The sequence below is a fragment of the Doryrhamphus excisus genome, linkage group LG11 (assembly GCF_037039965.1).
Source record: "Doryrhamphus excisus strain RoL-2023G ecotype Guam linkage group LG11, RoL_Dexc_Guam_v1.1, whole genome shotgun sequence".
NCBI classification, from domain to species: Eukaryota; Metazoa; Chordata; class Actinopteri; order Syngnathiformes; family Syngnathidae; genus Doryrhamphus; species Doryrhamphus excisus.
This window is the reverse complement of record NC_136367.1, coordinates 6,433,469-6,449,349: the sequence shown is the minus strand read 5'-3', so window position 1 is coordinate 6,449,349 and position 15,881 is coordinate 6,433,469. Positions and strand designations below refer to the sequence as shown.

The following is a 15,881-nucleotide window of genomic DNA, read 5'->3' as shown; positions in this document are numbered from 1 at the left end:
AGTGTGATTCATCCCAGACTGTTTGTCCTTGGAGTGAGAAATAATGAAGACAGAGTGGGGCAGGGATGATGGGAGCTAGACTTTCCACAATGCCATGAGGTCTCATCCACCCTGAAATGACCTTTGTAACTCGATTAAGCAGCCACCTCGCCGCTCGCTGGGAGGGGAGTCGCAGCAGAAAAGCGCTGCCCCGCCATATACTGTACGTCATCCTCCTCCGCTTTTCAGGTAAACTCCCACTGAACGGAGCCGTTGGAGCCAAAGTTACAAGAGACAGCTGGTGAGCAGGCGGCGTTTTACCTCTTTGGCGTCTCCGTCCTCTGCCCTGTAGACGACCAAGTACTTGCGCACCAGTCCGGGGGCGGGGTCCCAGTTGAGCCTCATGCTGCTGTGAGTGACAGACGAGATCCTGAGAGCTCCAGCAGGAGGCATAGGCACTGAGGGAGGAGGCCATAAAAGTAGTTCTAAACCATGGGAGTCCAAAGTATGGCCCGGGGGCCACAAGAGTATCCGATACGTATGCAACAATGGAACATTATGGGGCTTCTTCATCAAAACTAAGTACTGGATACTTTTCAACAGAGAACGTACACGTGACTCCGGTGCCCTTCTTTGGCTCGCTCGTAGCTTCGCCGTGCTGAGCCAAAACGGAGATGGAATACGCCGTGTTCGGAATCAGCTGCGTCAGCTGCACGTCACTCACATCTCCTCGGACACGGACCTGCGAGCACAGAGCACGATGTCAGCAAGGAAGAGGGGTCTCATATGATTGATAGCTAAAGAGTAGTTACCTCCTTATCCAGCTGAGGCTCGGTGGCGTTGATGGAGCGGTACAGCACAATGTAACCGCTGGCTCCGCCCACCCTCTCCCAACGAACCCTCATAGTGCTCATGGTCTCGTCATAAACATTCATGGATGTGACGGATGGCAGCGGCACTGAAGGGGAAGAGACAATGTGAGCTTTTCTATCCAAACACTCTTCCATCACGGCCTTTTTACAAGACCATGGCATCCACATACACATCACATGACATTTACAGCCAATCACTGACAGCTTGCGTCAAATGCGTCCTATATAACTTTGTGCTTGACTTGAACTCATAAAGTCTCTAAGTCACGCATAGGAAACATTTACACCAGGGGTGGGCAAACTTTTTGACTCATGGGCCGCGTTGAGTTAACTACATTGTGGGGGGGCCAGAACATACACACACACACACTATTTTAACAGTCCGCCTTGAATTATTTGTCTAATTTTATTTGTAAAAGTGCCATACTATCAGCTATATGTTCTAATTTCCCTCAAACAACAAAATTTAATTTTAATTTTTTTTAACTGAATAAGACATCATGTTAAAAGTAAAATACTCCGAAAGTAACTGACGGGCCGGATTCAAACGCTTGGTGGACCGCATGAGGCCCCCGGGCCGTAGTTTGCCCACCCCTGATTTACACTCTCATTATATGGCTTCGTCAAAATGGCAGCGAGTCAGGCAAAAGTTTCTTTTTAGCAATTTATAGAAAAAACAAACACATAGAAATTTGGCATGGCAAACACAACAGATGTAACATCCCAAATCAATTAGTAGTGAACAACACGACTAATGTATTCTGTGTGTTTGACTTGAAATGGATTCTTATGGGTTAAGATGGTGACGCACGCTGGCAGCATTGCATCATGGGATATGTTTACTCCACACTCGGATCAGAGATTTATGTGGTAAGAGGAGAAATGTTTAGCAGATTAGCAGAGGGAGATCAGGTAAACATGACTTTAAAGCTGGTCACCAGCAGGAGCGTGGAACACCACTCCAAACACGGACCAAAGAGGAAAAAACTCTTACAAGTGGTCTCGCGGCCCACCAGCGGCTCGCTGCTCTCCTCGCCAGCCAGAGAATAGACGCTCACGAGGTACTCGGTGAGAGGGCTCAGACCGTCCAAAACCGTAGAGGTCACAGAGCCGTCCAGCAGCATCTATAAGAAAGAAGAAATGACAGCTCATCACTGGCATCTGTTTTCTCTCCAAACAAACATCTTCCTGCTCGGACATTGCAAAGCAAGGAAATGATAACATTATCAAAACATCTGCATGGTGTTCAGCCTTTGCATCCTGATTAGTTTACACAAACACAGCAACTGTCTCAGGTGATTGTACAGGAAAAAAAAGACACATTCTTGAATCCTGGCTGCTCGCAGATGAGCGTAGATAAGAAGGTTCTGAAAAGGTTTCCAAACGTAAATGTGGTATAAGTCAAGTGCTTTACGGGAGAACATAAACAGACCAGAGACAAGACGCTCTGCTCGTGGCGTGAGGTCTAGAACTTCAGACTAAGTGGATCCAGAGGAATCTCTGCCTGACTGTAATCAGACTCTCCCAGCAATAAAAGCACAAAAGGATGGAACACAGCCAAGTCTCCATCTGACAAGATGAGAAGTGGTTTCACTCCACCTGAACAAGACATTTCATGGGAACATTATTTCGGGATGTCGCCATCCAATTGGGACGATATTAGCAAAAATCATATCAAATTTCCGCTATAGAAAGTCGTTTCCAGATCCCCCCCCGGCACATCGACCTAGCAGCGACTGGATAGAGCCCATGTGATCACAAGAATAGCAACAACAGTGTTTACTGGAGTGCTAAAGTGACAAGAAGCAGGAAAAGATGTTGCAGCTGAGAGCAAAACCTAATCGTGCACAAGTTTCCCATGGCGGCACAGAAGTGGGAAAAGTTTAACACCACCTACCTCATTTCTCACACATGACGCGGCATCACACGGGAAACGCCCACAGCACGGCCAGAAGTCATTAGCTATAACAGCCTGTGTCGGCTCATTGAGCACCGCAAAAAATAAATGGTTGAGTTTTCCTCATACCTACTGTTGCAGACTATTGTTATCCGTGGAATACCACTTTTCTAACATTCCACACCACAAAATCTATCCATTTTCTGTACTGCTTATCTTATCACTAGGGTCACGGGCGTATGCTGGAGCCTATCCCAGCTGTCTTCAGGTAATATCGATATCAGTCAAGATTCAGGACTTGAGATGTTCAACCAGCAGATTCTTGTGTTAGCTACCACGACACGCTAGCACCTCAGAATCTTAGAATCTCTCAAAAAGTCGAGATAAAATGTAGATGGATCTATGTTTCACCTTGATGGACAAAGAAATAATAAATGTAAGACACACTTCATCTATTTTTCAGACTCAAGGCGAGGGGCGGAGCCTATCCAACACCTGTCAACCACAGGATATATTTCCAAGTTATGACATACCTCCTGTGCAGGTCCTCCGGCCGCTCTCACGTACACGACGCGGAATCTCTCTACGGGAGTGTCGGGCGCGGTCCAGGTGGCGCGGAAGGAGCGGTGGGTCACCTCGGAGGTCACCAGGTTGGTGGGCGCCTCCAGCGCTTCCCCTGCGGGGGCACCAGCACACATGATGTGACTCGTCAGGCGGTTCAAGCGGCAAACTCATCAACCGCAAATGTGACATGAGGACTTTCTTCCAAAAGCCTGTGCTGTAAATCACGCTTGTACTTCCTCTTAAAAGTGATTTACACGGCGGAATGTTCCACCCGCGGACTTTATCACCTTCTGAGTGCTTTATTCTGCTTTCATTCTGCCTTCCAGCCAGCAAGCATACACATGGCTGTATACTATGACTTATAGATACAGTATGGATTCATGACTTCACTCCATGAGATGCAACGCCCCCTCCAGTGCTTTTAAAAGCAGCCGTAAAACTGCAAAAATGTTAAGTTGTCACTCTTAAAGACAGTCAAACTTTCAGAGGTTTCCATCTGCACCACCCGACCAGTAATTAGTAGAAGGTGCAAATCTGACTCTGAATTATGGCAACCAGGCCAGAACTTGGTTAGTGGCTCCATTCCTTCATTCATTTTCTACCGCTTTTCCTCACAAGGGTCGCGGGGGTGCTGGAGCCTATCCCAGCTGTCTTCGGACGAGAGGCGGGGTACACCCTGGACTAGTCGCCAGCCAATCACAGGGCACATATAGACAAACAACCATTCACACTCACATTCATACCTATGGACAATTTGGAGTCACTAATTAACCTAGCATGTTTTTGGAATGTGAGAGGAAACCGGAGTACCCGGAGAAAACCCACGCATGCACAGGGAGAACATGCAAACTCCACACAGAGGGCCGAGGGTGGAATTGAACCCTGGTCTCCGAGCTGTGAGGTCTGCGCGCTAACCACTCGACCGCCGTGCATTAGTGGCTCCAGTTTTGCCTTATTATATTCTTTATAATGCAATCCTTTACTGGTTTGATGTTATGATAACAAGCAGTGCGGATTACTATGTAGAAACACCTCCATCATTGTCACAACCTTTTATATTCCCACCTGGGCCCTTGACGCTGTTACAAAGGTTGACGGTGAGGTCATCCACGATGTCCAGCAGGAACTGGAAGTCGTTGACGTTGTACATGTGAATGGCATCAGGGTCGGAGGCGATGGACCGCAGCTCATTCTCATCTGCGTTCTTCACGCCTGGGAAAATAGACAAGCGTTTTCCGAATAATATTTCTCTGATGGACGTCTTAGCTTTGCCTCACGACGACCCACCAATGGCGTAGAGCTCGATGCCGCTGTCTCTCAGGTTCTGCGAGTTGGTGATAATTTCGTCCTGTGATTTTCCGTCTGTGATCAGGATGCCGATTTTACGAGAGTCTTCGCGCATTCCCACGTTGGGTTTGAAGTTGTTCTGGAGGATGTAGCTCAGCGCCATGCCTGGATCACAAGAAGAGATGTTTCATCGCTCAGCTTTTGGAGAAACCCCCAATGAGGATGCTATGCTGTCACCTGTCATGGTGTTTCCTCCTTTGTAGGGCAGGTTGGCTATGGCATCCAGCAGGGATGCCTTGGTTGAGTGAGCGTTCAGGTGCCACTCGGTCTTGGGGTCACCGCTGTACTGAGCCAGACCTGCAGAGAACACAGGAACAGTTGTTCATCTTTCGATGGACACCGTGACTTGGCAAAGCTGGCAAGGACACACTCCAGGGTGGCATCCGTGGCGAGTGTGTGGAACATGGAAATCATACGTGTCAAACTCAAGGCCCAGGGGCTGGGATCAGCCCGCCATATCATATTATGTGGCTTGCAAAAGCCTGGAAATAATGCAGGCCAAAAAGACGCTTATATTATTTACTATTATCATTAATAGAATTGTAATATAACTGTATACTTAAATGTGTACTTGGCACCTTGACTTATTTCAAAATGCGTTGCTATAGCAGTACAAAGTGAACATGCTAATTATCAAATCATAATATCATTGAGGTGATTATAGATTAATATGGTTGCCACAATTACAGGTGGCCCCTCTGAGGGTCACCATAATGGCGATTTTGAAGCTCCTGATTTAAATAAATGAATTCTGTACAACATTCTGATGAACCATAAAATAGGAATTTATGATTGGGCCTGCCCACAGTGTAGTAGTAGTAGTAGTTGTAGTAGTAGTAGTAGTAGTCAGTGGCGTGTTGATGAACAGGAAGTACCAATCTGGACTTTGTCCGGACCGATGTCAAAGACGCTGACCATGCGAGCGATGAAATTGCGAATGGTTTTAAAGTTTATGCGGCCAATACTCCAGGATCCGTCCACCAGCAACACCACGTCGGCCTTGGCTGAGGTCTTACATTGTGCGTCTGCGTGGACAAGACACAAGGACAAGGCTGAGTGCTGAGGTGTCTCATAGGCGGCGGCTGCTGTCCAATGTTTGGGAAGGTTGTGAGGACAAGGTGGGAAAATAGATGAAAGAAGGAGCAGTGGAAGTGACATCACAACAGAGCATACATGGTCCTGAGACATTTTACAACATCTGCTTTGTTTTTGTACATCCGGCGACATCCGGGCAATGAGGCGAATCAGTGATCCGTTGGGACTCTTCTTCCTCACAGTCCATCATTTTATCACTGCAGGAAACCTGTTGGAGTGAAAAATGGATGCTCTGCGGCGGCCCCTGAAAAGCTGGAGCCTGTGGCCTGCGTGTGTGATTGAAAACAGGTTAGACCACAACAGATGCAAACATTTTCAACGTGACACCACTGGCTAATCGTTAAGGAGGTCGGACCATACCCTTGTAATGCTTCACATGGTTCAATACCCCCCTGTGATTGACAGGATACATTCATGTGGGATGCTTAAGTTGACATTTAAGCTGTGATTTCTGACTGTCTTTGAACGTGACTGCGTGTGTGAGAGGGCAGTTAAGTTTGCTGATGTTGTTTTGGCACGGCTGGGCCAAGAGTAACCTGTTTTGTTTTTGCAATAAAAATATTGTTGGCGGAACACCTCCTGGTTATCAGGACAACAATATCATCTTTATCCTTTATGATAGTCGCCACAGTCAAGCAACTGAGACAACTTAGTGCGGCCAATATCAAGTATATAGTCCACAGAACTATGGGCTGTAACTACTTGTGTTTATAGACCAAAGTGTCAATTCATGCAATAACATATTAATAATAATAATGTGTTTTTTAGTGTATGTAAACGTAGCGACAGTGCTCCAATGGCTTAGACTACAGTATTAGTGTTAGTGACCCTCCTATGCATGCTTTCAATGGAAGCATCTCCTAGCAGAGCCAGTTGTCTGCTCCCCATTACGGCCGGAATTCCTGCCCAGGGTCAGCACTTCCTCGGGGTCCGAGAGTAGCATAACATTTTCCAGGCAGAGAGCATGTCAAGGGTTGCTGGGATTGAGGATCATTAAGAGCATGTAATTGTGTTTTCCGGCTGGAGACAGGATGACAGTGGTGGCATTCCTAAAAAAAAAAAATCAACATTTGGGCAGCAGAGACTCCCAAGGGGAGCTGATCGGTAAAGATCTTTGTGATGGTGATGCCACCGTAAATATGTAACTTGTGCTGCAATTCCCAAACATGAGTGTCGACGCTCCTGCACATCTGTGCTTTTGCACATCAATTAACTCACACTGACAGAGAAACGAGGTGAGCCAAACAGCTCTGGGTAATTAGCCTTAATCGTAATCATGTGCGGCCGGCTTCATCTCGCCATTCCAGTGTCATTGATGTTAATTGCCTCCGACAACGCCAAGTTCAACCCTCTGGCGCTGATTTGGGAGAAGTCAAGGCCAATACAAGCTGCTGAGGAACAACCGGAGCCGGCCCGTGTGTTGTAGCGGGAAGCGTGTCGGAGACGTCAGCTTTTACCAGAAGGACCGAATGCGGGCGGCTCGGGAGCGTCAGAGAGCGTCGTCTTCTCCTCTCCCGCCAGAGGCAAACTCTCTCCTCCATCGAACATTCCGAACACCGCCACGTTATACTTTGTTCCCGCCCTGACACGACACACATAAAGAATTCGCGTTATTCCCACATTGCCGATACTTTCCCTACATTTTTTCACACATCCCCTTCTTGATGCCAGCTACTTGACTACGTGTCTCATGCTAATGCTAATGCTAAGATGCTCTCACCTAAGTTCCTCCAGAACCACAGTGTTATCATAGGGGCCCACCAGCAGCTCGGCTAGGTCGATATCATTCCCAACGGGATGGAAGGTCACCTTGTAGCCTCGAACGTTCCCGGGTGACGGGTCCCAGGAGACCCTGAAACTGGTCTTGGTGGGCTCTGAGGTCTGCAGGTTCCTCGGAGCCTTGTAAGGTGACACTGGAACACATGAACCCGGCCGGAACGTCAAAAGGCTTGGAAGGTTGACAAACGATTGTTTTCATCAGTGCGCTCATATCGTGCTATTGCTAAGTGCTAAGTCAAACGCGGCAGTGCATGCCTAAGATGTGGTTCTGTGTCAGTGGTGTTTAGAGAGAACCTTGCATACTGGAATCAGCATAACGTTATTGTGTGTTTTCTTTCATTCCTTTGTGCAGTCAAATAAGCAGTAATATTTTTCTATACAGTACATTTGTATTTATGAGCAGTGTGTGTTTTCGGTTGAAGGATGGATGTGGTCGTTTGAGCGTGAAATGTTTGCCGTGTTTGTGTGGTGTGATGTTGAACGATGGCCAACGTACGTGTGCTTCCTACTCCTTGCCTTGCTTTTCCTTCCCCGCGCTTGTAGACGGGATGGACAGTGATGCTGTACGAGGTCAAAGGTTGCAGCCTCTTCAGGACAGAGGAGGTGACCCCGGCTGGGATCTTCAAGACCACTTCCCTGCCCCCGGCGCTGGGAACATACTTGAGACGGTAGTGGAGTACCTTGCCGGGTGCCGGCAGCCACGTGGCTTTCATGCTCCGCTCCGTCTCGTCTGACACGCGCAGCCTTTTCACCTCGGCGGAGGCTGCGAGCAACACAGGGACGAAAAGACCTCGCTTTAGCTCCTCATAATTCATAGAGTGAAGACATCAGCACATTGCAAGCACGTCCCATGAAAGGCAATTATTCATTACTTCATCAGAGCAAGGAAAGTTTGTCAAAGTACTTTTAAGCCTTTTAGTGCTGGAAAAAAGCTGTGGAACGTCTGACTGACTGAGTGAAGACATGTGTTCAATTATTTCAACGCTACTTGCATTTAGCGGACATGGACGTCTGTGCTGCTTTGACAAATGTTTCCCTGCTGGATTCATGTTTTATCTATGTTATATGGGGGGGGGTTGAGTGTTTTCAGACATGTTGACATACCTATTGGCTGTAAAAAAGTGTGTTTATTTAAAAAAAAAAAAATGCAATGACCGAGCATGACTTGACTCCAGCATACCCCTGCGACCCAAAGCAGTCAAGGACTGTCCCGGGTCTTCCCCGAGGCCTCGTACAGGTCGGACACGTCTGGTGCAGATAGGCATTAACCACCTTATGGCCACATCGCTGATCAGCCGCCCAAACAATGGAGGCACGGAACATGGCCCGCTCAGACCCAACATCCACTGCCTCCCTCGGGACACGGTCAAAGCTCTACCGGAGGTGGGAGTTGAAACTCCAGTCCCCCGCACTACGTTTGGGCCTGCTGGGTCTGACTGCCATCCTCCCCCACCAGGTGGTGATGCGTTGACAGCTCCACCCCCCTTTTCACCCGAGTGTCCAAAACATATGGCCCCAGATGTGGACACCCTTGTAAGCACCATAATGAACCATAATACATTCAAAATATTATTCAAATAATGTTAGAATATTATGAGAAGAGGGCTGCATGGCGGTCGAGTGGTTAGCACGCTGACCTCACAACTAGGAGACCCAAGTTCAATTCCACCCTCAGCCATCTCTGTGGGTACTCCGGTTTCCTCCCACATTCCAAAAACATGCTAGGTTAATTGGCGACTCCAAATTGTCCATAGGTATGAATGTGAGTGTGAATGGTTGTTTGTCTATATGTGCCCTGTGATTGGCTGGCCACCAATCCAGGGTGTACCCCACCTCTCGCCCAAAGACAGCTGGGATAGGCTCCAGCACCCCTCGTGAGGATAAGCGGTAGAAAGATTTCTGACAAAGATTATTGCAGAAGAAAATTGAAAAACCCAAAGGAAAGAGGGAAAAGACCAAAGATTTTTTTAAAATATATATATAACTTATTAGCATATCGCCAAACTTCAAAGCAAATTATTAATAAGCGAATTACACAAAATTATTGTTTGTTCAGCAGGCCACTCACCATCAGTGGTTTCCTGTCCAGAGAGCGCCTCGCTGTCTTTGTGCTCATAGGCTGCGACCACAGAGACCTGGTAGAGCGTCTCGGGGCTCAGACCTTCCAGCACGGTGTTGGTTTCGTCCCCTCGGACCATCTTCTCGCCAGACTCTTGGGAATACATGGACTGCCATCGGACTCGGTACATTCTGACGTTCCCAGGAGCGGCCGTCCACCACACGGAAAAACTGCTGTCGGTCACGTCCCGCGTCAGCAGGTTTTTAGGAGGACCCACCTCTAGAATCAGAGAATCAAAAAGACATGAGATTTGGACATGCTTTTGAAAGTCACCCTTGGTGTGAATTCTATACTTCATCCCACCCTCATGTGACTCGGGCACCAAAGCAGACGTTGAGCTGAAGATTTATTTACGCCACATGAGCGCAGCAGGCAGACATATAGTCGCTGGCGTTCCCACAGGCCGATGGAAGAAACATAAGGCGACGGTGAAGAAGGCGAGGAAGACGAGCGACAGCATGGCCTGACGAGACCCCGCTGAGACCCGGTGATATTTTTACCACGCGTGAAATGATTTGCTTTCCCAAGCGTGCCAACAGAAAGACATCTTTGTGGGCGGCATTGACATGCTTTGTGACAGAGTGTGTGTCTGCACACAAACACAATAACACATAAAAGATGTCTGGCGGAGCAAATGATCTTCCCGTGACTCTCAAATGAAAAGGAAACGTGCACCAGCACAAATAAAAGCTCATTTTCATAGCTGGGCTTTTATTTTGACACCACTGGGCTCTAGACAAAACTTACTTTGTTGCTGGGAGCCCGCAGGCGGCCATCGAATGGAATATCGCAAGGAACATCCCATGGAATACCACACTATGTGGACTATTGCGCAAAATACCACACGGAATATTGTGAGGTATACCGCATGGAATATCGCACAGAATATTAAATGGAATATCACATGGAACATAAAATGGAATACTACAAATATCACACAAAATGTTGATATAATATTCGCACGTTGAATATCATATAGAATAGCACATGAAATACCACGTGGAATATCATATGGAATCGGAAATGAAATACCACGTTGAATATCATATGGAATACCAAATGAAATACCACGTGGAATATCATATGGAATAGCACATGAAATATCACATGGAACATCAAATGGAATACTACAAATATCACACAAAATATTGCATGGAATAGCACATGAAATACCACGTGGCATATCATATGGAATAGGACATGAAATACCACATGGAATATCATATGGAATAGGACATGAAATACCACGTGGAATACACATGGAATAGCACATGAAATACAAAGTGGAATATCATATGGAATAGCACATGTAATAGCATGTGGAATATCATATGGAATAGCCCGTGAAATACCACGTGGAATATCATATGGAATAGCACATTAGTTATATTGTGGAGTATCACGCAGATTATCATGGAATATCACATGAAATAGCACATGTAAGAGGACATGAAATAGCACATGGAATATTACATAATACAGAATATCCTATGGCCTACGATATGGAATATGTGGCGCTGAGCAGAAATGCAGTCAGACGTGTTTCCAGGGTTTAATTGAAGACATCTTGTTTCTCAATGAGTGATTGGAAAGTAAGTTCCAGAATAGAAAGAGAAGAACATTTGATGGTGGTGAATAAATCACTGCGGTTTGCTGAAAAGTCATGAAACTTGTGTGGATTTTGGCCAGCCTGAGTAGTTAGCGGCGAGGCAGTTAGCTGCTGAACGTTAACAAGCTCCATGGAATCAGTGTTTCCTCACAAGCTGAGCGGACGACATGCAAAACACAGGTATGCATAAACCTTGATGACAGGGCTGCTAACGGCTCGCTAACGGCACGCTAACTAGCGCCACGTGAGGCTGGCTTGTTTCTGTGGAGCAGAAAAGATTGAGCGCAGGTTTTTCAGTGAAAAACGCTGCTTGCAGTGGAAAGTCTGTTGGCGTCCTCCACTATGTAAACTTGGCTCCTCCACACGTTCCATCTTCCATCAGACATTTAAAGAACCCCAAGGAGCCCAGGATGACTCAGCACTTTTTACGCGGGTGGCCCAGATGGGGAAAAGTGTTGTGTTATCTTTTTAAAAAGGGCCTCTTCATCAAAGTCAGCGAGGGACCAAACAACAGGGACACGGCGCCACGTCGGTGCGGAATATTCCACAGGTGAGCTGGAAGATTCAGCTTTCTGCTTGGTCACAAATCTCGTCATGGGAGGCATGAAGGACAAAGCCTTATGTGTCTATCCTCATCTCTCCCAATTCTAAAGATGCACACACACCAAAACAATGTTCCTTTGTCCGCTTCCACTTCTAACCTTCCCTCTCCAAGTTTCTCCTACACTCAGGAAGTGCTCCTTGGGCTTCCTCCAGCTGAGTCTGGGATCAGACGAGACTACAGTACTTCCCAATGTGTGCATTTTCTCCAGCATCACTTGATAGGACTTCTGACGTTCCACATTCTGTGTTCAGCCTCCAACACAGACTGGCTGAGCAGAGTTCCCCTCACTAGATGTGACGGGAAGAATACTCCATGTCCCAGCGCCTCGGAACACCTCCAGCACTCCTTGAACGCAACACAGCGGAACAAACAGACACGACGCATCAGAGCCACGAGCCAGCTTCATTCCAAGCAAGCGTGGAAATGTCAGCAGTTCACCTGAGAGTCATCAGAAAGGTCTGGGATTTTTTTTTTCCTCTTCACAATCTTCATAACAGAATTCCTGAGCTTCCGTCTGTTTTTAATTCCCTTCCCTGACCAGGAGTGGAGCCAGCCCGGCAGACTCGGGTTCATGTGTGACACTCTGGGAATGTGGGAATGAGGAACTGTTACCTGGAGGTGGACTAACTAACTGTTTAAACACCTCCAAACTAAAATGGCATGTGAATTGCGTACTTTAGTAGTCTTAAGTGTAGTCTTTATAGTAGTCTTTAAGTATGTTCACACTGACAAGTACACTGTCAGTACTCCAATGCTGTACTCAAAACACTCAAACTGCTGAGCGTGCAGCGATGGACCCTCGGTAGTCACCATCTTGGCTACGTCACGGAAGGGGAGGGATTAACGTGAAGTACACAATGTACACAGTACTTATTGACTTGTACTGACGGACTATCGATGAGACATGACAAGTCATTCCAACATGACGTGAGCTTGTCAATAAGTCAACACTGAAGCTAAAGGCTAGCATGAGTGGTGTGTGTGACGATGATTGCCGCACACAAACACGTAACAACACAAACACAACAGCAACATTAGCATCAGCAGCAAAGCATCACGGATCACGGAGTGTCACCATGGCAACAAGAACAAATCGCATCTTCACCTTCTTTGGTGGTGCCATACGTCTGCAGTGGTGGTCCAGACCCAGACTGGTACTCAGCGGTGACGGTCACCAGGTAAGTGGTCCGAGGTCGGAGCCCCTGCTGCACAATGTCAGTCTCATCGCCGAGCGTGGTCACCTCCGCCCTGGCGCCTGCCTCTCCGACAGGTTCAAAGGTCAAGCGGTAGCGGATGACGGCTCCTGGCGCCGGCTGCCACCACACCCGGAAGCTGTCTGTGGTCTCCTCTGACACTCTCAGGTTGCGTACCGGACCTTGTTCTGCGAGCGACAATCAGACCTTTAATTTCACATGTGGACCACCGAGCTGCTTCTCTGAGAAGCTCATTTACCCTCCAGGGTGGTCTCGTGGCCGCTCAGTGGCAAACTGTCGCCTCGCTCATACTGAGCAGAGACATTAACTTGGTAGCGGGTCAGGGGGGTGAGGTAGGGAAGGACGGCAGTGAGGGTGTCCCCGGGGACGGACATGGACACCAAATGGGCGTCAGGGATGTCCACAGGCTTGAACTGAACCAGATAGGACTCCACGTCGGTGGCGTCGATTTCCCAGGAGGTGCGGAAGCTTCTGGAGGTGACCTCAGAGAAGGACAGGCCTCTGGGCTGGACCAGCTCTGAAGACAGGTACAAAGGTGAAAGGTCAATCAAACACCTTTAGACTGGACTAGCTTTATAAAGAACAACATTACAATATGTAACGAATGGGTAACACCCCATACGCACCTTATCTTCTAGGGAATAAGAAGATGTAGCAGGAGGGATCTGTGTTACAACTTGGTAATATTGTTGCTCTATTTAACGAGTGATCAGACCCCTACGGATACAATTTTTCAGAAAACCAACTTGCAAAAAATGTCGTAAAAGGAGAGAGGGAGAGGCTGTGAAAAGGGTGAACTGGGAATGAAGTGGTTTAGACTGGCACAGGTACAAATGTGTGTCCTCTATTTGGTGGATTGATTAACCGTGGGCACACATGGCTCTTCTCAACAAGCAGCAGGGGATGCTTTCAAAGCGCTAATAAGCGGTTCGCGCAGGCCTCACAGCTAGGAGACCCGAGTTCAATTCCACTCTCAGCCATCTCTGTGTGGAGTATTCCAGTTTCCTCCCACATTCCAAATTGTCCATAGGTATGAATGTGAGTGTGAATGGTTGTTTGTCTATATGTGCCCTCTGATTGGCTGGCCACCAGTCCAGGATGTACCCCGCCTCTCGCCCGAAGACAGCTGGGACAGGCACCAGCACCCCCGCAACCCTCGTGAGGATATGCGGTAGAAAATGAATGAATGAATGAAGTGTCCATTACAATTACATGCTAATGCAACATGGACAATTATGCAAATTAGATGATGTAATTGAGTCACCTCCATTGCCACAAATAGATTGCAGCCCTGTGGGGGACACTGAAGTTCAAACAAGCATGAATAAAACCCAAACTGCTAAGTACTAGCTCGCAAACATTAGCACATACCATGCTAGCTGAGTGCTGCTAAGAAAATAAGCACAAGAAGAAGAGTCAAGCGCAGCAAGTAGACAGAGACGTAGACAAGAGATGCGATGGCTTCGCTGTGGGTAGGATAGACGGGAAAGTGATGGATGTGAATGCCACTGTCATGTATCGATGACATACATGACAGTGGCGTGATAGATGTACTGTAGATGTGCCACATGTGAACATGATAGATGGAGATGTGATGGACAAGACAGATTTGACAGGCGTAATAATCTATGTTAGTATTTGGGTGTTAGGCGGAGAGCTAGTGAGAAGTGGTGCAGCCTTGATGCTGACATGAATGATATGCTATATGATATCACAGATGATATCATATGTGCTATTTTAGGCTTGGCTTTGACATGATACTGTATTATCCTCTGTACTGTACTGTATTATCGATATCATTCTAGAAGAAATGTGCTCTTCCAGGATGCGAGTCAAAGTGTCTCTCGGCACAGTAGAAAGCAAAGTGGAGAAAGTCGAAACGAGCAGATGTCACATGTTGGAACTCGACGAGCAGATGGTCCGGCCGACTAATGGCTCCAAGGAATGCATGTCAGCGTTTGTTTATTGCCCCGACACGTAGGACACACCTACACAGTCACCTGGCGCTGCAGCCGGCTTTTAAAACATGTCTGCAAGCGCCACTTGACCCACTTGTCCTCTTTCCAGTGCAGGAACTCTGCCTGACATCACGGCTGCAAAGGTCACCATGTGTGAAGCACATGAAGACAGGAGTGTTTGCACGGCTGCTTTTGCATCAGACAGTAGAAACAAAATGGAGGCAGGTGACTTACGTCTCTTCTGGATGTTGCGAAGCTCCTGCTCGATCCTCAGGCAGATGGACTGCGTCAGCTCTTTTGAGATCCTCTGGAAAGCGTCAAAGTCCTCCACGGTGTACACGTGCGTCTCGGCGGGCGAGTTGGCGATGGCCTCCAGCTCTGACCGCACGGCGTCCTTCACGCCCACAGCAAAGATCTCCACATCAGCGTCCCTCAGCTTGGTGGCCGGCTGCTGGAACGCGTCGGAAGACTTGCCGTCCGTGATGAGGATGGTGACACGAGGAACGTTGGCCCGCGCACCTCTAGCCAGTTGGAAGATCTTGTCCCTCACGTAGGTCATGGCCTTGCCCGTGTTGGTGGAGCCACCTCGGTACGGGAAAGACCTCACCGCCTTGACCACGCCGCTCAGGTCGTGGTGAGTGTTCAGGAAGAACTCGGTGTGCGGGTCGCGACTGTATTGGACCAAGCTGATCTGGACTTTGTCTGGTCCAATGTCAAAGGTGGTCACCAGCACCTCCAAGAAGGCTCGGACCTTAGCAAAGTTGGCCAGGCCGATGCTGTAGGACCCGTCCACCAGGAGAACCACGTCAGCTTGGACGTCCACGCCCAGAGAACATTCTGGAAT

At 47.9% G+C, this 15,881-nt stretch overlaps 1 protein-coding gene across 2 annotated transcripts in view; it reads right to left on the bottom strand.

The window, feature by feature from the left end:
• The window catches only part of col12a1b (collagen, type XII, alpha 1b), a 50,315-nt gene that overhangs the window by 27,933 nt on the left and 6,501 nt on the right, over positions 1-15,881 (bottom strand). For both annotated transcript variants that reach the window (XM_078794591.1, XM_078794592.1), the window contains exons 10-25: positions 15,272-15,874; positions 13,318-13,596; positions 12,971-13,246; positions 9,602-9,871; positions 8,030-8,296; positions 7,475-7,667; positions 7,212-7,336; positions 5,535-5,684; positions 4,837-4,956; positions 4,600-4,764; positions 4,378-4,524; positions 3,282-3,424; positions 1,846-1,975; positions 792-937; positions 592-721; positions 301-437 (exon numbers count right to left, since the gene is read on the bottom strand). In XM_078794591.1, coding sequence (XP_078650717.1) covers positions 301-437; positions 592-721; positions 792-937; positions 1,846-1,975; positions 3,282-3,424; positions 4,378-4,524; positions 4,600-4,764; positions 4,837-4,956; positions 5,535-5,684; positions 7,212-7,336; positions 7,475-7,667; positions 8,030-8,296; positions 9,602-9,871; positions 12,971-13,246; positions 13,318-13,596; positions 15,272-15,874 — 3,281 coding nt within the window. The remainder of the gene's footprint in view (positions 1-300; positions 438-591; positions 722-791; positions 938-1,845; positions 1,976-3,281; positions 3,425-4,377; positions 4,525-4,599; positions 4,765-4,836; positions 4,957-5,534; positions 5,685-7,211; positions 7,337-7,474; positions 7,668-8,029; positions 8,297-9,601; positions 9,872-12,970; positions 13,247-13,317; positions 13,597-15,271; positions 15,875-15,881) is intronic.